At 35.1% G+C, this 22,646-nt stretch overlaps 1 protein-coding gene across 1 annotated transcript; it reads right to left on the bottom strand.

The window, feature by feature from the left end:
- Positions 1 to 462: 462 nt before the first annotated feature.
- On the bottom strand, positions 463 to 21,939 carry LOC106122048 (cholinesterase 1-like). The gene is made up of 4 exons (XM_013317898.1): positions 21,802 to 21,939; positions 2,906 to 3,045; positions 1,115 to 2,448; positions 463 to 879 (listed from the first exon to the last, which is right to left on the bottom strand). The coding sequence occupies exons 1-4, from the start codon at positions 21,821 to 21,823 to the stop codon at positions 708 to 710; spliced, it is 1,668 nt and encodes a 555-aa protein (XP_013173352.1). The 5' UTR covers positions 21,824 to 21,939; the 3' UTR covers positions 463 to 707.
- Between the last annotated feature and the right edge of the window lie 707 nt (positions 21,940 to 22,646).

Genomic DNA, 22,646 nt, shown 5'->3' with positions numbered 1-22,646 from the left:
CAACTTCCCACAAACTCGTTATTATTCCGCTTCAGGAATATCGACGATCAAGTTTTTCTCATGACGTTGTACTGAATCTCATGCAGTTGTTAAATGTGCCTTCATACTTTTCTCTAAACCTAACCTACCTTTCATTGAGTCGTCTGCATATATGATGATATATTCTTTTATTAATCGATTGTCATACAACACTCTTTAACGTTAACGCAAACCCGCAATAAATAAAAAGCAATGATAATGATTATAAAAAAAATTATTAGTTGCTTTAGCGAGATTATATGTACACGTTGTACATCGTAATTAGGGCACTTTAGAAATACCTGTATATTTGCATATCTTGTCTGCTACGGTCTTATTGCAGCTGACTGTACCGCGATAACAGTGTGAACAATTTTTTCTTATCGTTGATTATGTAATCAATATATCGCGGGCATGACCTTGACATTAATAGCAATAGACAGGTGACCGGTTACCGTAACGCGTATATGTATAATATAATTTAAATTTTACATAACAAAAAGTATCATCAAAACATTTGCATTGCTTATTACTATAACCGTATATGTGCATTTACATTTAACAGCCTTTTCATGCTTGATAGATAGTTTAGCAATTTTGTAGTTCACATTATTGTTGGCTATGGGGTAGTAAACTAAAAGTTAATTCTTGGCTCTATATTCAATTTTTGTAAAACTTTATATATTCGTTCACGGAGCACATTTTGTATTATACTTCTGATAGATGCGTTCCCAGAATTGTATTTCGTCGTTATCTGGTGCGGTGCCGGGCACTAGGTACTCCCCGATGTCCAAGTAGTCTTGATTCTCCAATGTGTATGGCTTCCAGATCACGCCAAGATTTGCATCAGGTGTTGGGTTACTATTAACAAAAAGAATTTAATTGGGTAACAGTAATTAGAACATGATGCGTAGTAATATTTAACCCCAGTTCCAGTCCCGCCAGATCCCGACGAGGCTGATAAAAATTAAGATAAGTATATCAAGTAAGCCATGAATTTCAAAGATTCTGTGTCAAGGAGAGGATAGAGGAGGTTAATGTTGGGAGACAATGTACACTAGGAAATATTGTAAATTACATTTATAAGATTTCTTACCCATATTTAGCGAAATTTGTCCAAAGCTTGGTTACTTGATCCATCATCCTGTAGAATGTAGAGTTTATACCCAGTCTGGGACTCTTTTTTGCGAAAATTTTCATAGGGAATAGATAAGGCAAGTCGTCTGCATGGCTGACCACAATCTTGTCGCCTACCAGATGCGACACTCCGAACAAGTTTTTCATTATGTTTTTTTCAGATTTGCAGGTGAATTTGTACAAATAATTGTTATTGCTGCCATTTTTTGCACAAAGTTTTTGCCACAAAATCGCAGGATATATAAAGCTGTCGGCGCCGAGGAAAGCATACAAACGATCTACGTTACTCGTAGAAACTTCTTCGTCCTTAAAATAGTATTCCTTTATCATTTTTCCCACTTCCATTTGGTCGGTTATTTTACCGTTGTAGATTACCGGTAATGGTGCGAAGTATTCAGGATACTTGTTAGCTTGATCGAGTACTTTCGGAATGTCCAGTCCGACGGATATCATCAAAACTCCCTCGTCTTCTGTGTAGCCGTTCATGACATCCACGCCTTCGTGAATACCGGCCCGTAGTAGATCATTGGGGGCACCGGGCATGAACCTTTCATTGTCGCCAAATTGTTTTTCTTCAACAACATTGAAGTATATAAAAGCCGACTCTTTATTGGCTTCAGCGTACGTCAGTTTAATACGTTTGTCGACTAGCGCTTCCACAGGCTGTGCTTTCAAAAATTCGTATACTTCCTTCTCATCTTTGGAGTCGCATCCCAAATCTTTAGCCAGTTGTAGTGATCTTTCTTTTACCATAGAGGTCATCGCCCACGGGCAGGTGGAGTTGCCACTCTGTGATATTGCTCTCTTGAATAACCCTTTGCTCATGGGTGATATAAGGTGAAAAGATACGCTTGCACCCCCCGCGCTCTCTCCGAATATCGTAATATTTTCGGGATCTCCCCCGAAACTGGCAATGTTTGTGCGCACCCACCTGAGTGCAGCTACCTGGTCCTTCATGCCCGCGTTGCCGGGCACCTCCGCCGTGTCCAGGCAGAGAAAGCCGAGCACCTCGAGTCTGTAGTTAATCGTGACCAAAATGACGTCGAGTCTAAGTAAAAATTCTGGCCCATATAACTCATCGGAACCGCTCCCAGCGATGAAGCCTCCGCCGTGAATCCACACCATGACTGGCAGAGGCTTAGAGGGGGATATCTCGGGGGTGTACACGTTAAGGTACAGGCAGTCTTCGCTGCCCTGAGTCGGGGTGCCGAAGAAAGGATCGTAGTGGTAACAATCTTCGCCCAGCTTCGTCGCGTCTCGCACGCCGGTCCATGGTTGTGGCGGTCTAGGAGCCTGCGAGATAAATATAGCAAATGCGTATAAACCGTTTACGTTAAATAATAGACAGTGACATTTAAATATAGAAAATAATACACTATCTATTAATCAATGGCTCAAATGCTAAATATAATAATAACAATTGAAATAATCTTAGTTTGTTAGTTATTAATATCTTTGTTTTTGTTGACTAAGATAATAAGTAGTTTTTAAAATCTCAATTTTTATTTCTTTTATTTGGTCGCTTATCTTACGAACATCCGGTGGACTTTGTAAAATAACAATTAACTAATCTTACGATACGATGCGATAACGATTCGTGTTTCCTTGTTGAGCAGTTATTTGTTTAGTCTACGTCGACTGCCATCATAATTTTAAATAGCTGCTATAATACTAGTTATTATGGTTGGAAATTAAAAGAACTCGTTAACTATACTGAACCTTGACTTATTCTGACCCTTCCTTTTCTTACCCTGAATCTCAGGTCTCCCACTGGAGGCTCGGCATAGGGAATGCCCTTAAAGCTGTACAACTGGCCGCCGTAATTATTGTGCAACAACTCTCCCTCTAATATCCCCTCTTTCACTGTAACCTGCACCATTCCTGATTCTCCTGTACACACCAAACACAACTAAAATTGTAAAGTAGCGACGACTCTATATATATATAGACTGATTTTGATGATTCATTGCGGTTTAGCGTTTTCGTTACCTACACATCAAAAGTACAGTCAGCGCTAACAACGGTACAATATTTTGTTTGCTAATAAAAAGATGCTTTTTTATCCATTAATTGTCATAAACATAAAAACTTGGACAGTGTTTCAATTGCATTTAAATATACGTAAACCCTTTTATCGCACGCTAAATTTGTATTCATGAAATAATGATTATTAAATTATGATTCAGCGTAGGCTTCCAAAATGAGATCTTGACGAATATGTAACATAGTACTTATACTGAAGGCAGTTTTGGTGATACGTTTTTAAAGATAAAACATACTGTTTTGTGACCACGTTGACATACGCAATTTAAACCATCGGCGGTGATCAAAGGGTTAAACACCCGTGTTTAACTAAATAGTGTGTAACTGTATTTTTTGTAGTTTCTTGATGACATAAAACTAAACCGAAAGTATTACTTTTTTATTTCAACTAAGTTCGACTTTGGGGTCAGGGAAGCGTATTTAAAAAAAAAACTTCAAATCCACTTTTTATAGACATGTTTCCCCTTGATGAATAATTTATACTTCCAGAAATTCGATAATTTTTCTCAGCAGAGGGTACCAAAAAATGTAATTGTGGTCGATGTGGACTGTACATCGATGGTACACTCGGCGAGATGACGCGGAAGCGAGAACTCCAATTGGTCCTAATGTTACGGCAAGGTCACACCGACGCTTGATCCAACCGATTCTCGGCCTTTTGCTCATATCCTAAAAATAAGTTGGACGTATGTAATATCAAGAGGTTGATTTCCTAACGAGACTAGGAATTTAAGATAATTAAAAAATTGTACTTGTATTTGCTTTTGCCTGTTATAAATTGCATTGAAGGATTTTCTTAATTGTTGGATCTTTTTGTAAAATAACTAAATTTATTATTTCTTTAATCAAATATTGCAATATCTATTGTTAACTTAAACAATACTTTTTCTTATAATAAAAAAAATATGAATTCGATGAGATAACAAAATGAAATTGGAATACTACAAATGGCGGGAAATCCGGTGGAAATATCTAATCTGATAAACGATAGCTATATTATTTGATTTAAATTCGGTCTTACGGCGCTCCGGTCAAAGGTTAAACCTCGGGACTTGACTTGAGCCACAATCGCTAATTTGGTAGAGTCCGGACTTCAAGACGGAACTGGGAATATAATCCAGAAGTAGGAATATAGGCCAGAACAAGGAATGTAATCAGGAACTCGAAATGTAGGAATTTAATGTAAGATGGAACTCCAATCACTACTTGCTTCATTAGCAAGAGTGAGGCAACAAGGTTTATTATAATTAATGTTTTAAAATTACGTATATTCTTTTAACTAAAACTGAAACAGCTATTATAACAGTTGAGCAAAATTGCATTATAAACTCTTTTAGATCTTTTTTCTAAACCAATTTTTCGACAATGAAGCTTAGTGGTGAAAAGAATAGTCAACGTGCTAAAGGAACATCTATCCGATGGTAAATCGCAAACCTCTATTATTGCAGTTAAATAAACAAAGATTATTTTTATTTGATTACACTCGATGAATCTTCAATAAACGTGAGAATTAGCAGACGTAATAGATTTACGAGTGAAGTGAATTAATTGCACTAATACCTCTTTTTCTACCGTGAATTTGTAAAAACATTAGTTACTGTCTCCACTGTCTGGTAAATGTTGGCCACTTCGTGCAAGTTCTGTTTAAAATCCTTAAATTTAATGGCAAGGATTCTGCAACGTGGTATAGTATAGGTAATATATTGAAGGACGTTTACCTCAATGGCTGTTATGTAAGTATAAGTAAAGTATTTGTTTGTATTTCAGTTAATCTAAACACGTTTCCAATGTTTGATTATCATCACAGATAACGTATTATTATGATAATTATAATTAAACAAAGGAATAAATACAATTTGACAAATACAGATTAACAAAATATAATAAAAATATCATTTTTCTTTTATTTTGCAATATGTTTTATGTAAATGAGACGACGAATAAATGAATAACATAAATAAAGTATTCAATTATAATAATTCACAGACGCTTGTGCATTATTTACACGTGACAATTAACTTGTTTTATATAAAAAATGCAAAAGCCCATTTATTGTTTACAATATTATTTATTTGTACATTATATACTTGACAGTCTGCTATATAAACTTACATTGTGTTAAAAATATTCCAACAATTACTCATTATCACAATGATTCTTTTTTTTTTATATCATAAGGTGGCAAACGAGCGAGCGGCCACCTGAAAATAGGTAGGCATTTGTTTAAACACATTGCTATTGCTCGCGCCTGGCATTTTAAATGACGTTAAAAAAAAACATATTTGTTGCTTTAAATTGTAAATAATCATTAATGACCTGTAATGTTATTGCTTTTTTGATGATATGTAAGCAAAATAAACTGCTATTTAATTTACTATGTCGTACATTTATAACAGATTAGTTACGTTAACGCGCGTGTCGGTTGTGTGCTCAGCTCTCGAGAGCGAGGCTCGTCGCCTCTGTACTCTCACATTGTCTACGTAAAGCGTACACAGCCTTATTATCATAAGTAAAATGCGTTTAAATTATTAATATTCAGTTTCATGACTGTTTCGCAACATTGATTTAATAATTTATGAAGACAATTTTGCGAATACATATTTAATATTCTATCGAAAAAATTGTCCATTGAATTGAAATGTAATTCAAATACTGTTCACGTAGCGTAAATCTATCTGGCGTGTCGGGAATTTGTGAAATAGCACACGCGTTGTTAATGCCTCCACTTATCTTTGTTAATCAAATCACTTTTAAGTGGTAGCACCCACTAATATAACATGATAGAATATATAAAACATTAAAAATAGTATCGTTCTCGTAAACTAGGAAAATAATACGAATTAAACGAGAACACTAAATATTCCTAGTATAATATTTAAAATATGATTCATAATAAAGGTATTGGAACAGTTGTAAGGTATAAATATTAGTTTAATTTGAATATATTGTAAGTGTTGCTTGTATATGTTATGAAATAAGAAATGTTACTGTAGGTATAGTCTTTTGATGCGGTATCTGCGGGAAGCTTTTAAAAGCACATTCAAAGCTTTGTGTGTATGTTTTGTTCAGAGCGGCGCGGCGCGGGCGGGTGCACAATGAACGTCTTCATTGCCCAATCTTTTACGCAAGGGGGCGCCGGGGTGGAGGGGAATGGGGGATGGGAGCGGGACGGGACGGTTTGCCGAAAACAAAGTGTTAACTTGAGCGGAAAATTAGCATTTGATAATGAACGATAATTTGACTGTTGTCGAGTATTTTGCATTATTTAACTGTAGCAGTACTATCGTCCATTTCATCATATTATTATATAATGTCTCAGTATTTGACTAGAATGTTATGAAAGACATACATCGTTTCTTAGTAATACTAATTTGTTTCAAGTTTTGTTCATTACTTTTTACTTTAACAATATAAAATTTAAAGAAAATAACAAGGGCCCATTTTGATTACTTTCAAAGGGTGTCGCCATATTCAAAGTCGTAAAAGTAAGCTTACCACAGTCATAAAGCTGTGACTGCGAGCTCCAACCCTGCAGGTTGTAAACTACTGTATATGTGTGTGTGGTGAGAGCTCGTCGCAACACACACGCACACAAACGCACACTGCGAGCGTTCGATGCAGCGCCACTCGAATTGTTTACCGTCAAAGCTGTGAGCTTCGTTAAAGTTGCGTGAAATTCGCCACTTCAGTTGATGTTTCAAATTTTAAACGACTTTTCTTACGGGAGATTTGTTGCAAAGAAAAATACTTCCTTAGTCGTTCGTTATATGTACGTTAACACACATTGATAAAAGATACGTGAATCTTGTCTTTTAGCTTTCTATATAAATAGTCCTTTGTGCTTAAAGCTATAAGGTTATCCTAGCTACCACAATAATTTCTAGAGCGCCACACATGTGATATATTGAAGGTTACTTGGCTACTTTACCAGAAATAGCGAGTGCTATGAAGGAGCGGCCATGGCCGGCGTCGCGTCGCTCCGGCCGACCTAATTTATTATTGAAACTATTTAATCGCCGGGGTCGTTGTTTTACAACCTAAAATAGAAAACCTTAGAGTAGATTTACTGATTAAAATATTTTTTGTTAAATTGTTTTTAAAATTTTAAAACAATTAATAAGCAGCAAGAATTTCCTTCTACAAAATGAATATGCTTACATAAAATACATATCATTCAGTTATAATTAATAGTAAGGTACAAAATTCCAATATAAATGTAACACATGTAGTCGAAGCTATTAACACAGAAGATTTAATTAAGAAGAGGGTGATCATAAATAGGAAAATAAATGAGAAAAAAATATATAAGGAGTAGCTAAAAGATTTCTCATATAACTGTAGGCACAATATCATTGTTAGAATAAGACAAATGAATGTGTACGAATGATATTTAGGCGCTTCAAGGGTTGTCTTTGTTTTAAAGAGAGTTATGGCGCAACGTCCAGTATTTTGTGAGAGGCAAATCTCTATTATCCTAAACTTAATGCTACAAGTGTCAGTAAATATGTTATTTATAATTAAAAGGGTGGCCGGCAGATGCTGTTACCGTGCTCTTGTTATTAACCACATTTTAGTTTAAAACTTTCATATGTTAAGGACAAATTATATTATCTTCACGTCAACATAACGTCATATAAACATTTGTAATTTTGTATGTATATTTTTTTAATTTTAATCAAATAAAATTATAATGATACATTATTTTTTTTCATGAGAAATTATGAATTAAAAAAATATTTAACCTTCTAACAACGTGGCAGCAGTCGCTCCGAAGATTGGAGAATAAGTTGTGTACAAACAGCGGTCGTTGTTTGTCTCCGCCGGTGATCGACTTTGAATTCAATATCCGCCGCGTGTCCGATCACTTTCATTGTTTTTATATTTCATATTTACAGGTTCAAAAAAAATATTATAACAGTTCGATAACAAGGACACTTAAATTGTTTCCAAACATAAAATATGTTGTGAATATCGATAATCATGATGGAAACTGAACTGTGACATACTTTTAAAAACTTTAAAGTGTGGGGCAAAGTGGATGTCAAGCGGAAATTAAGTTGCCAGTTCACCGACACGGTGAAGCGTTATAAAAATTCGGTACAAAATCGTGTTGCATACCTTTTATAATATTTTCCGTAAAACTATTTGAAATATATTCAAAAATTTATATCAAAATAACATGTCTTTTATATTTCCTAAACTTGTATTTTACTCAACCGCTAAATATATTTTGTCATATATAAACTAGCTGTGCAATATAAAACAATTTACCGGTATAGTTGAATTCATTGATGTAGTTTGGTATTGTCCGGATGTGTGTCCGGCTTTGTGTCCGGCCGCGTCAGAACAAACTCGTTCTGATCGGTACTGAATAATGCAGCAGAGTGTATCTTTGCCAGACTATTATTGTTGTTTTATCGATTTGTTTAGTCTAATACTCTAAGATACTCAAATGCTATTCTACGCGTGCATTAAAAGACTTGAAAGAGTTTATAATTAACAGTTAAATAAATATGTAAGTTATTGTTTCAAATGGCGTGTATTCGAGTCCATTGTGTTTGAGTGTCGTGCCGCTGAGGGGCGCTGGGGGGCGCTGTGAGGCATTGAGGGGCGAGATCCACTCAGTCGGAAACAAAATTGTTTCAATTATATGCACATCGATCGAACATCTTTTAATATTATCAAGCGATACAGTTAGTTACAGTTAAAAAGTTATAAATACTGTATATGTTCCAACTAGTATTGTATTATACTCAAAACTACAGCCGTTATTGTTGCAAGAAGCAGGAAAACGAGGTGTATCAGATATATTGTGCACCAAAACTCATCCTATAACATTTTTATTAGATTTTATTACAGATATTATCTACATCTTCTTAACTTAGGTCACGATTATATGAAAACTGTACCGTATGTTTTTCACAAATAAAGTATCTTGGTAAGATGTCATTGTCAATGTGTCGGTGTCGGCGTGAGGGTAACGAGTACACATTAATGAAACTAGAGCTCGCTTTGCTTATGAAGTCACAAAGCTGAGACAGTTTTTAATCAGTAGCTTTGTCTCAAAGAAAATTCATAGAAAACCTTTTTTGTTCTGAGCACAAAGACCTTTTTTTTCATAGAAGCAAGCGCGCAGTCGACGCGTTTGTTGTCACTGCTAGCAGGCCATGCGGGATACAACATTGTGAACATTCGCAGTATTTATGTGCAGTCAAGTATATTTTTATAATGATAACAGTAAGGTCCCAAGTAGGTTTTGTCGAAAAAATTAAGCTTTTTAAAACCCTGGAAAAACATATAGCAAACTGCCATCATAAGAGTTATATTTGACACATATGTATGTTATTATGACACGATTTCGACATTTCACACAAATGGGTAGCTTATAAGTACATAAACGTCCTCGACTGTACTTTATAAACTTGAAAAATCTACTTGATACGTAGAAAGTTATGGAAGTAGTTACAAAGTGAACATTTAGCATTTGAAGCGTGAGACGTGTGCTCGTAAGCATTACCTAAGCTTCTGATGAAGTTTTAACTGAATTATTAGTGTTCGTGCGCTGCCGCTGTGTGGCGCTCACGTCGCACTCGCTCTTTACTTACATGTTTATACAAGAACAATAACAAACGAATTATAATACTGTACAAACATAAGTTATTGTTTAAACTACCATTTTTATGTACAAAATTTAACTTTATGTTATTAAAGATTAATATAATGTGCTGGAAACAGTCATTTAATGCAAATTGCCTAATCATTTACCAGCAACAGTAGTTTTCGTATAATTTTTTAACACTTTATACAAGGTCTAAATCCATATTTTCTGTACCACAAGTAAGAGCAGAAGTTACTGTATGTGTAAGTTATTCAGCACTTTTGGTGAATTGTTATAAAAACGACGTAAATTATATCGAAAGAAATAAATTACCTAAAAGTTTGAAAATTCATATAATACATATTAAACTGTAAATTATACTTAATCTGGTTATCGAGGCGGGCAGGCGGCGGGCAGGCGGCGGGCGGGCGGCGGCAAGCGGCGGCAAGCGCGCTGCTCACGGAGAAATAACTTGAAAAGGTTTGAACGAACTCTCATAATATAATATGTATTCATAAATCCAATTTTCAGGTAACTCTCAGTACTTCGAAATTTCCAGGTACTTACGCTTCCCTACAAATGCATGCATTTAAATGTAAGGTGAAAAATAACAAATTGAAAGACGAAAATGTATTAAAACATGTATATTTACACATGTTTCTCTTTAACTTTAATATTTAAATATTGCTTTATTGAAATGAATAATATTAAAGCTTTGTCGCGGAAACAAGTTGTTTTTATTGTTTAGATGTTGATGAATATCATCCAGTTACAAACAAGTTATACTTTTCCCGTTAGAACGATTTAAGTATCATACTTAATATTAGATAAAACTTAATAAAAGCTTAATACGAGCTTCATCCATACTTTTCGTAGCAATGAGCCGTGAGCACTCCAGACGTCGCTTCCTGCCAGCAGACCGGAAGTGGCAGGGGGTAGCACTGAGCACTAAGCAGCTATTGAACGCAGCCCTATCTCCCTACACTTAACTTGCGCACAGACACTCAACGAACTAAGCACGTGATCGAACCGAGTACTGCGCAGTGAACGAGTGATTAAAGATTATGCTGTTTAAAAGATAGAGAGAGAGAGATTAATAGACAAATAATATTGACATCTTGAACTTTATTTATTAATTTAAAATAACTTATACTCCGCCTCGTTATCTATAGGATACAAATTCAATATATGTATTCGTTAATAAACTACAACGTTGTAGTTTCTCTGCACCTTATCTACTTGAGTACCGCATTATGTTAAAGCTATATTCTCCGACTGTCTTATTGCACATAAATAAAGTATATAGTATATCCCGAGTGGTAGCTCCTAAGTGCAGGTAAATTAAACAGTAAATAGATTCAGGTCTCGTTTGCAGGCGGTCACATAAAACCTGTTACAATCTATCCCTCAGAACCGAGCGCCGTGACTGTTGACGGAACAGGAAAATCGTTGGAGACGGCTTTGTATACAACTAGCTGACGCATGCGACTCCGTTTGCGCGAAGCATGTATATTTAATATTTAACTAGTAACATTGGGTATTCGAGAATGACAATTTTACAACCATATTAAAGGACGGCAGACGAGAGTCAAATCTATGTAACAAGAGTTAAATAAATATTTGCGATGTACTTACTAAATAGAGACGATATAATAAGTTTCCGTAAAATGAGCATAGTTGTGTATGATTATAGTCAATAGACATCAGAATACAAATGATTAATTGTTAAAATATCCAATTTTAGCTGTTTCAATAAAGCAACACTCTTTTTCCTACAACAAGCCACTCTGTTAATTTCTTTGTTAGACATTTGAGAAGCGGTGTTTGAACATTTAAGCAGGTTTTAATAATGAGTTAGGACATGTAAGCGCCACCTGGCGGAGGGAAATTACATTTTAGTCAAAGTGTTCCTGCAGTTACACGATCTGAATATAAAAGTTTAATAAAGCTGTGCTCCAGCTCCATTTGGATGTTGCTCCTTTAGGGATTCAGAACATTTACAATATCGTGTATCTCTTGTTAAATAGCACAAAACAAATGTAGAAGTAAAACATTAAATTGTACATTCAAAAGTATTCCAAACTAATTACAAAGAGATAAACAAAAGAAATTTATGACAAGAAAGTGAGTGGCAATGGTGTTTGGGGCCTTTCCAAACGGACTTGTGCCGAACACGACGGTTCGGGTGCCGCGGCACAACCCTCCTGAATTACGCGTTGCGAGGGTTGGCGTAATATTGCAACGTGTGTATGATAAGGCACTTACCCCCTCGATGCCCGTTCACCGCCTGCAGGTGCCTAGTCACTCTGTCGGTGTCAGTCTAGTCAAATAAGTCTCTGTCATACAGTCTAAAGGCGCCAGCAATGCTGCACTTCTAATGCACCCGATGCACTGCTTCCCGTAAGCGCGTTATAGACGCGTCGCGATCAGACCGAACGCGGAACCGTACACTTAGCGACCCGGTACGCTAGATAATCCGATATTAGTTCCGACGACTTCCGATGCTGAAACTCCACTCTTTAACTGGTGTCGACTCACTCCCTTACCCGTACCCCCCGCAGGCCCCGCGGCCACCCGTAGCGGAGGGGGATTCCGAAACTACCCGCTTGTGCGGGAGAATAAAAGTGAGCCGACCTACCTTATTTTGGTATAAACCGACAACATTAAATTTGCATTAATATGACGTCAGTATAACGCAACTATACCGAACAGGACTTATAACTTCTAGATAGATAAAATGTTCAAGAAGGTCGTTATTAAGCACCAGAAACCGACGTGCATGTAGAAGAAGCGAGAGAGGTGTGTTAGCACTGCGCCAAATGGAGGTCCGTAGTCTCTGCCTACCCCTCTGAGTCGTTCGTCGTATAATTGTATAATTTTCAAAAAAAAAAAAACTTTTTGCTAAATTTTATCTTTTCTTATTACGTACTCAGGTGGGTATTCAGGGGCCATTAAAAACAGCTTAAGAACTTGTCAAACGTGACAAGGAACCTCTCAAGATAACAAGGGGCGCAAAATTGATTGACGGTTCATTGAGGAAACGTTGGATTCCACTATTAATTATACCAAGAAAAGGAAGATTGTCAGTTCGGTGGTGATGACAATATTCATAGATAGCACAATACACAGTTAATGTTAAAAAAAATAATTAGTTAATCAAAGTTAGTTTTTAGTTTTACATTGCTACGTTTACAAGATGACGGTTAGTCTCTAATTAGTCTTGTTGAAAATTTCTAAAATAAATATACAAATTGTTAAGTTTGCATTAGTTTTAATACTAAAATCGAAATATGACACATTGCCCATGTTTACACTTTGATATACACATAAACATGCCTTTTATAACTTTAAACTCCGCTTTCCAAAACCATATTGTTATCTCCGTTTACTCAAAGATAATGATAAGGATGACGATATGTTTTATACAGAGATTTTGGTCTCAGAAACCAACTCTAAGAGTTGTTCAGCATTATTAAAGAATTCTAACTTGAGCCGAGTCTTTATAAACTGGCATTCAGTTTTCACCTTTGACTCGATGAAGCAGAAAGGTAAACAAAATTAGAGGAGGCTCGTTTCAAAAGCAAAGGTTCCTTTTGGCCGAGGCTTGAGTTAAACTTGAGAAAATCAAACACGCTTTTACATTTTGACCTTTGCCTCTATACTTCATAATGCTTTAGTAGATATTTATTTGCTTAACTTAGATTACAAAAGTAAAAAAAATATTCATATTTCAATACAAAATGAGAAAGAGTTGCATTCGATTCCCCACGTAATAAGCAAAAAAATAAAGTATAATATAATTTGTCTAGATCTTACTAACTGCCTTTAAATGTTTATAAATATGTATTTTATTGTTATAATAAAAATATTTTAATTAATTTTCAACGTAAATGAACGTTAAAGTCTCATTTATAATTAACTAATTAATTTTGTCGCGAGTGTGGCGGCGCCGCGACGCACTGCCTGCTTTGACTTCAGTTCTTGTGGAATCATTTTACATTGTGATGCAAATGACGGCAATTATTCCGATTATTTCATAATATTCGTATTATCTTATAATGTAACATGACTCTATATAAGATTATTTACTTTAAAAGTAGAATAAGTTATTGTTTTAACGTAATAAAAATTAAATGATTTATTCTCGAAAAGCTGTTACCACGCCGTGCTGTTATTGAAATTACTCCATTATTTATATCCAGGATAGACTCAGTAAATAATATTCCATGAATATATAACTTTCTAATGAGGTTCAGTTTGCGAACACTTGATTGATGAGGGCTTCGCGGCGTAATTGAAGGTGAATCAATTAGCTTGTATAAATAAATGTAAAGCCACTGTAAGGATTCAAAGTTGTGCAAAATCGACAAAAAATATACGAATCATTCAATAAAATTTGGGTTCAAAGATCTTGTCGCACATGTGTATGAAGTTACAGTATAGTAGTGTATTTATTTATTTAATTCTCGCAAGATGTAGTTTGTCCAAAAAATGTGGAACGCTTCACGATTTTGCGTGTCATCCTTGCGCAGGGGCCATGCTAATCTTCTCTGTATCGTTCCAATTTTAGTATATGTACTGCCGAAGCAAGTACACTCACTGTACTCGTCCGACCGTATATATGCAGATCGAATGGAAAAACTTCGATAGCGTGTTTTAGGACCTCATGATATTGTGAAAATAATTTTATAAACTAAACTTTATTTTTTTACAACTTTGCTTTTGATAATTTTCTATAACTTATTGAATATTAATTTCCTTTTTCTGACCCCTTAATTTCATATTTTTAACAAAAAAAAGACAAAAGTGTTTAAATACTTGACTGCAAAAAAGCGCCATCTATGATGTAATGGGAATATCATTTGAATCTAAATGAAATTGAAAGTGTTTTAAATATAATTTTTTACAGTATTAGTCGCTTTTATTAATTATTTTTGAAATGCTGATAAACCTGAAATGATTAAACAAAATTAGTTAATTTTAATATTTTTTTCCAAGAACACGTTTTGAATCGCACTGCCATCTATTGTCTAGTCACAAAAACACGAAAATCCATTTGGCATTTGTTTATTTCAATTTTAAATAGGTGGCGCTAAAATGCAAAATTTGCAAAAGTAGAATTGCAGTAAAATCAGCTCTTTGCCACTAGATGGCTCTTGACATTCTCTTCTCTTATTTTAAGTTAACCTGATCTACACAATGATGGCGAGGTTCCAAGAGGCAAAGTTAACGCGTACCTTTCCTGTGTCAGATTTTTGTATGAAAGTTTTTTGACTATACTGAAATTATTTGATACGAGCATACATACACAGTTAGCCATATAATATAATAACGTCAATTTCTCTTACTAACACAAAAGTCTTCACATAAGTTTCAACAAATTCGATAAGCTGTCTAACGATATATTTAAAGAGGCTGTCGCGACTACTAAATCTCGGTAGAAATTAACTACAGTAATTGAGTTTATTAATCTCTGTAACATTTTACGTCCCGTCTGGCACCGCATGGTATTTTCGACCTTGTTTACCTCGAATATGATCAGATACACTAATGAATTTCTATTTCAGAAGAACGATACTTGTACTATGACTACTATTAGCTTTCCTATGAAATCCTATTAATCTGTGTTGGGTGAAATTGTAAAATCTTTCTTGAAGTTGCCGCAATCGGTACTACTAAGTGATGTCTTACAACTCAAAACTTAATGTGATATTCTCGTTTGTTTCCCCTCTGGGCTCTATATACCGTGGCCTGGTCATTATCTTTCGCGGCACGTCTCTGCAGGATCACGTAACATAGCCGCGTTCGCATGTTTGTGCCTTTGGAACGACTGTAACGGTTATTTTACTACTCTATAAATTAATAACATTAATGTATAATTATGATTATTAGAGGCACTTTGGATGGCAAGATTTTTTGAGTAATGTGGCGATAGTATATTCTTACAAAAATCGCGAAATTCAAATTGGAAATCATGGATTGTTTTTGTTGAAATAAAATTGGGTTATAACATTTTATTTTATAGAAGTCTGCCTTTTAATAATTTCAGCAATGGTCTCCCTATAATAAAATAATAAGAGAGGAGCTAACGGCTAAATGAAGCGAGGTGTAGTTGTCGGTATAATTAGCCACCGGGGCCGCCACGTGCCACGAGCACACACACTGCCTTGTTTGTTTGTTTGTTTATTTAAGGGATTATTAATCCGAGGATATGAAGCAGATATATCTATAAACACTAGTCGAGAGGTTAATATAAGCTACTCCATCGTGCAATGAGTACGAAATATTTAACTATGTTTATTTAATCCTATCCTTGGATTTCAAAAGATAATATAATTAGAAAGTGAGAAAGTGGATTACACAAAGACTATTAATAGGTTTTGCTATTTAGGATGTTGATTTGTCGCTTTGCTTTATAAATTTACTACTACACGATAAGAAGATGAGTACCTACATTTGAAGCCAAAGTCGTCGTCAAGTCTGTCGGGAGCGGGAGCTTGTAATAGGATAGTGTTAAACGAACCGAAAGCGTCGGATGTCAGGCGTAGAGCAGCGCACTCGCCGCTCGTCAGCCGCGGCCCCGAGCCAAGATAAAAACCTCCGACATCGCGCACAGTGTCCCCTGAGCCGGCACTACTGGCTGGAGGCTACGATCGTATCCAATCTTATTCACTACGAATCGAATTTCTTTGGTGCAAAATATACTTTTCTTTCTTATCTGAAATATAATTTTCGGTCAAGTAATCTAAGTTTCTCGATGATAATTTCTATATTTTTAAAAGTATAATGCATATAAAATGTTACAAAAAAAACCAACAAAATCCATAACGACGTAAATGGACGCACCACGCGTTAGCTCGTAATGGATTGTAAAAGCCGTCGCGTCATGTCGGATAAATGCCGATAAATGCCACGCCGGTATTAATCGCCAGTACTACCACCATCCATAAAAAAAACTCTGAGTTTTTATATTCACTTCATTAGACACGGATAACATTTTATAGAAAATTACTTATATTTCCTTCAACTCAACTTGATGGTAAATCCTCATTAAGCAACCTCTAAATGTGAACCAGAATTACGGGTGCCGCCCAACTGATTCGCTTCGCAAGAAAAATAAAATATGGAGAACTGACCGCCAGCCTTCGCTAGTCGGAGAGACATCTCAAAAAGAAAAAGAAGAAAATTATAAGCAGATAGAAAGATGTCAACTGACCACAAGTATTTACTACAATGATGTCTTACTATACATTATGTTCTATGCGCTTAGTACTTATATAATGCACGTCGTCGAAGCCCAGCAACAAAATGTGTAGTGAGGCGTAAAGAAATTTCCCGACTGAATTATCTTTTCGTATAAAGAATGTTCCTTTATCCCTAAAGACATAAAACTATCTCCATTTCAAGAAATTCACTATTCCTCGAAGTCGGCAACAACGAACAAAGTATCAGCCGAGTTTTGTAGCAACTTCTATGAGCTTTATATCCCAAGTTTATCGTTACATCATCGAGAGAGAACTTTTGTTAAATTCATTGTGACAAAGTTCTGAATAGTGTAAGTTATTCATTATGTCGTTTGTCCTGTTACTAAAATGATTCTAAAATAAAAGTTTTTTTAGTAATTTTGAGCATTTTTCGACTATTCCTTACGACTATGTTATAAATAAAAATAATTAACGATTTATATATAGTTCATTTTGACTTTCAAAACTGTGGGTCATGGTAAGCGGAAGTAAGGTCAGAAAAACATTAATAGACCTCGGATTGTGGGTCAATTTCACCTGTCCGAAGTCACCGTGAAATTAGTCCTGTATTCCATAAGCCCTCTGTTACATTGCATGACAAAGCGGCAAGCGGCAAGCTTTTTTGGAATAGAGGTAAACCTTTTTTAAATTATTTATGGATTAAATGTATTTCGGCAAAAATAAAGTTTATAGCCGCTGTATTCAGCTCACTTTTATTCTATTATTATGCTATTCGTACAATTATGTTGTAGCTTGTACGTAGTGTGATCAAGTTAAATCAATACAAGCACAAAAGATTTCATCCAAGTATATTTATTTTATTACCAGTAGTGATTTAATTATGATTTTATAACGCACTCGCTATTTTTGTCCGCTTTATCGTTATCGCTACCGCTCATCAGTGTGATAGTTCCTTATGAAGAAACGATGAATGCAATGAGAAGTAAATAGCTTATTGTTTCGTGTAATGGAATATGTTATCGATAGCGGTTTGATGTCGACACCCGCCGTCACGCACCATCGCAGTCGTAGCTGACGGATACGTTGGGAGTTGGGGTGCTTGTATAAGCCCAAAATTGAACTTTCAATATCCATTACAATTATAAACATTATGCATTATATAAATTTTTATTGTAAAGTTATTAAATGCCCCAAAATATTGACTCAATGTCGACAAACTTAATGGCTTGTGGGCTTTATCGACCGTGCAACCATAGTCGCAATCAAATAACATACCTAACCTACAACCTAATGTAACGATACCAAAATAAAAATAACAATTAATTTAAATTAAATAACCAGCATTAAATAGTTATGCTAGTAGACGCCTACCATAACATTTAAACCTAAATAATTTTCTTCTCTTCTTTTGCACGATCGCAGTTCTGTCCTAGCACACTTTTTATTTTTTCAATGCACTCTTAACATTGCCTTATGTTTGTCACTTTTATAACATTTTCTTGCTGAATATCCGTGAGTATTTTCGATGTTTTAATTTCACAATCAGCTGCTGTGTGTGTGTGTGTGTGTGTGCGTTGAACCATGCGCCTATCAATTATATAATAAATACAACAACACAAGGGTTATCTATAGAATTATGAATTATGTGCTCCGCTGCGTCTCTTTGTCAGTCACGTAGGTGTGTTTGTTCGTGTGTCTGTGAGTGACTGGTATTGGCGGTATCGGGTAACGAAGCTATTTGATCTCGCCGATGCGTCTGATCTAATTGGACGAGTACATTGCCAAAGAATTAATGCGTTAAAAATTATTTGATACTTAATTCAATTGATAAGGGAAACCCTTTGTTTTGTTTTGTTTTGGAATGCTATTTTTCTTTGCAATGACAGTAACCAATTCTTTAATCTACTTTATAAACAGTATTATAAAACAATATCCGTAACCGCGTGTATAACTTTTTAATACATCATGAAATTGAATCGTTATAAAGGTAAGGTTTGTAATTACAAAACCAGAAGTTTGTTAGAATTTGATTGGCGCGTATAATATCAACGTGGAGAAACCCTCGTCACGTGCCGCCTCCTCACCCTCGCCCGAGTACATTCATAACAGGTACTATATCTAGTGTTGTGACTCTTAATTAATTTCATGATGATATCAATAAAGCAGGTCGGCAGTAATATCCTATGGAACACGTGATTCTTCACACTTTTACACATATCCGTTAACAGAATCTCCATAAGTGTAGGTTCTATTGGAAAAATCTACACTAAGGGTCAAATTTGCGACTCATTACATCATGCGATCCGTCACGACAACGTCAGAATGTCGGGTGGTGTAGTTAGCTGGAGATTCTCTTTGTGGCGGCCACTTCGAGTGTTTCCCTTTCATTTGCCATTTAGAAATATAAATGAAACATATTGTATGGCTTCACGGTGTTGTATGAATGATGGAGACAAAGCTTACTATTATCATGCAGTTTTGAAAAGTTCAGATAAATACTAAGTTACATAATATTTAATTTCTTTTTAATATTACAATATTTCAGATAATTAAGGTAAACAATGAAATAGCAACTGTTCATAAAATTTCTGAATTTTATGTTAAAAACATACTTTTATTAAAAAAATGCTTAATATCTTATTGAATCACTGCATACAATTTTTATTTAATTTTATATTTCCTAAACCATTTTGTAAGATGATATTCTTAAATCATGAGAAGGAACTTGAAGATTGTCCGCGGATATTATAATTTTTACGGCAAAATTTTAATTAAGGTACTTGTACCAATTTCCTGCATTAAATTCGTAGTACGTATTTAAAAGCGTAATGATTTCTCAAAGTTTTAATATTTTACGTCTACAGATTTAATTAATTTATTGCTTAATATTGAAATGTTGATTGAAAGTCGTTCGCCCTCGATTTCTGAGAGAAACGGAGACGAGATCGCGCGCCTCGCTGACACTGAACCCTTTAATAAAACGATTTAATAACATTAACAGCAAAGATAACTAAAGAAGAAAAATTACATTTTAATTAATTTGTTTTTATCAACTAAATTAAATTAACTTTTATTAATTTCAAATTGCTAAGTTTAAGAAATCCAACGAAACATTGATACTTCTTTCATTTTGTCCGTGTAATAAAGTGGGCTACATTTTTTATATTAACTAAGAGCCATTAATGTGGTAAGTAATTTAGGCTCACGTGTCAGTAGCGCTCACCAGGTGGAGCCACAAATTGATTGGGGGCTCAATGCTGCGGAAAATAAAGCCTATAACGTGTACAGGTGCGGTGGGTCGGGGTGTCGGGGGTTCGGGGGGTCGCTCGCATTTTTTACCACAAAAAAGTATATTGTTTGGTAACGGTCAAGTCGCGGCCGACCGGCTCCGGACAATTTGTCAGTCCGTCCGCTGGGAAATGTGCGATATAAAATGAGATTTCTAAATTGCGTAACTCACAGAATTCTTGTTATCAAATGTTGTGAAGGTCAGGAACATCAACCAAACAATAATATAATATGTCCAATATCAAAAGGTACTATTGAAATAAAAATATTTACTATTATATATCTTACTTTAAGATATAAAAGAATTTTTAGTAATTCCCTTATCTATTGTCAAAATAAGATGACAATGAAATCGCTGTTCACAGTTAATCATAATTTTATTACCATTGCTTTGTGAAACAAAATGTATCAGATAACATTCAAAATTCCAATAAGAATTCGGGATAAATCAAATCAAATCCCAAAAAAGTAATTTAAAAACAATCTAAATGCGAAAATTGAATTCGAGTCGAAAACGATTTCGTCTAATTTCGAGGACAAATAGCGTCCAATTCATTGTCTCGCGGCGCACGCCCTCTGCCGGCTCTGAAATTGCCACCATCGATTACGTCACGATACTATGAATCCCAAACACATTTCGAGGTAGGTACATTAAAGATTAATAATAAAAGAAACTGAAAAACGGTGCTCGTTCATTATTTATTCTTACTCAAACTCAATCGACCACACAGGGACACAATGTGTCTTGGTGTTTACTAATTTAATACTCTTGTTAAAATAAACTATCAAAACTAGTTGTTAACGACAGACTTACTAGAGAAATGCGTAATAGCAAAATATTATAGTCATCATTTGTTTTGTTTTAAATTCGCTTCGAACAAGTTACGTGAGCATGTCTTTTTCAGGCACGCAGTCGTATTGTATAACGTAGGAGGTAGACGTAGAGGCTCGTTTGCGGATATTGAGCGGCCGCTTTTATAGACATTGAATTTGTGGAACGTCTGCTATAACTTGATCCCGAGGCACGGCGATTGTTTCCCGACATCTCGTCCCGGTTGCTTTAAGGCACAGATGATGGCTTCTTTACTGCACCGACATATTGGATACCGTGTATTCATTGCCCATCTCAGTTTTATTTGTTTTTTTTTAGCGTTTACCAGATGTATTGATACTGATACTTGATGACCAAGACCAGTCTGACAAGACTGTAACAACGAAGAAGAAGAAGAATATTATGCTATTATAATATTGTTTGATCAAGCAGAATAAAAATGACAACGTAGAAAAACATATCTAAGGAAAAATTAGTCATTTCAGACAGTTGACTATCATCCGTATATTTCTGATTTATCAACACTATTAACTCACGTAATTATTGACCAGTAAAATTATGATTTTTAAACCAATAGAGGAGTTAATTTTTAAAACATAACTGTAGTGTAGTTAGTTATATAATTATAATAATAATTGGTAAACTGTTATGTAAATAAAGGTAATGTATAATGAACTTACTTTGTTTTCGTATTGCAAACATTGCGCGCACACCGGACACCGTATCCAATTCCGATCTAAACTTTGTTTAGCAAACACACTTTGAAACAAATTTAAATTTCCATTTATCAGGGATCAAACCCGATCCGTTCGTTCCGCTACCAAATGATATTGCATTCTATTGTGTAAACCATTCCCGTCTCCACACCGACCAGTGTTCTACACTCTTCTAACAACAACTGTTGACAAATATGAATTTAAATTCAATGTGTGTAGAGTTCAATTTACTAAAGCACACGTTGTCTCGAGTAAAATATATCGTGAACGATATTTACTCGCAAATTAAATTGTTTAGTTCTAGCAATAAAGTTTCAATTCGCTTGCATGGCATTTGATATGAAAACATACGGTTTGATAGCTGTGACCTATTAGGAATGACAAAACATACGGTTGTCAGCGTGATACGGGATTTATTATCGAATAGTTATTTTACGCTTTATTACTTTTCTCTACGCTCTTATAATATACAGAATAAGGTTCATTTTCTCATAATATTTGCAAGTTATAATGACAGTATTGTACTTTTATTGTCGGTGTAGCAAATAATAATTAAGGAAGCGTAACAAGACGTGACGTCAGATCTGTGCGTTACTGACGAATGCTTTGTGCACATCGAGTACTGCATGAATGCAATGAAAGGATACATTTGCATGATTCTGTCATTACAATGCCACCGCGTAGTGTTAGCACGTTTCATTATATGTCATTGTCTCCATAGCTGTTACCACTTCATTGTCTGAATATCATACTTACAATGTCATGGTAAACAATTCAATGTAAACAAGCACCAATGAATTTCTTTTTAT

This window comes from Papilio xuthus, unplaced genomic scaffold (genome assembly GCF_000836235.2).
Source record: "Papilio xuthus unplaced genomic scaffold, Pxut_1.1 DF826933.1, whole genome shotgun sequence".
NCBI lineage: Eukaryota > Metazoa > Arthropoda > Insecta > Lepidoptera > Papilionidae > Papilio > Papilio xuthus.
This window is presented reverse-complemented; position numbering and strand designations above follow the sequence as displayed.

Excerpts from the sequence above, each read along its gene's own strand:
- LOC106122048 (XM_013317898.1), bottom strand. The coding sequence starts at position 21,823 with ATGTTTGCAATACGAAAACAAA. Across the intron at positions 2,449-2,905 it reads TGGGAGACCTGAGATTCAGG|GCTCCTAGACCGCCACAACC; the intron begins GTAAGAAAAGGA and ends TTTATCTCGCAG. Across the intron at positions 880-1,114 it reads ACAAATTTCGCTAAATATGG|TAACCCAACACCTGATGCAA; the intron begins GTAAGAAATCTT and ends TTTTGTTAATAG.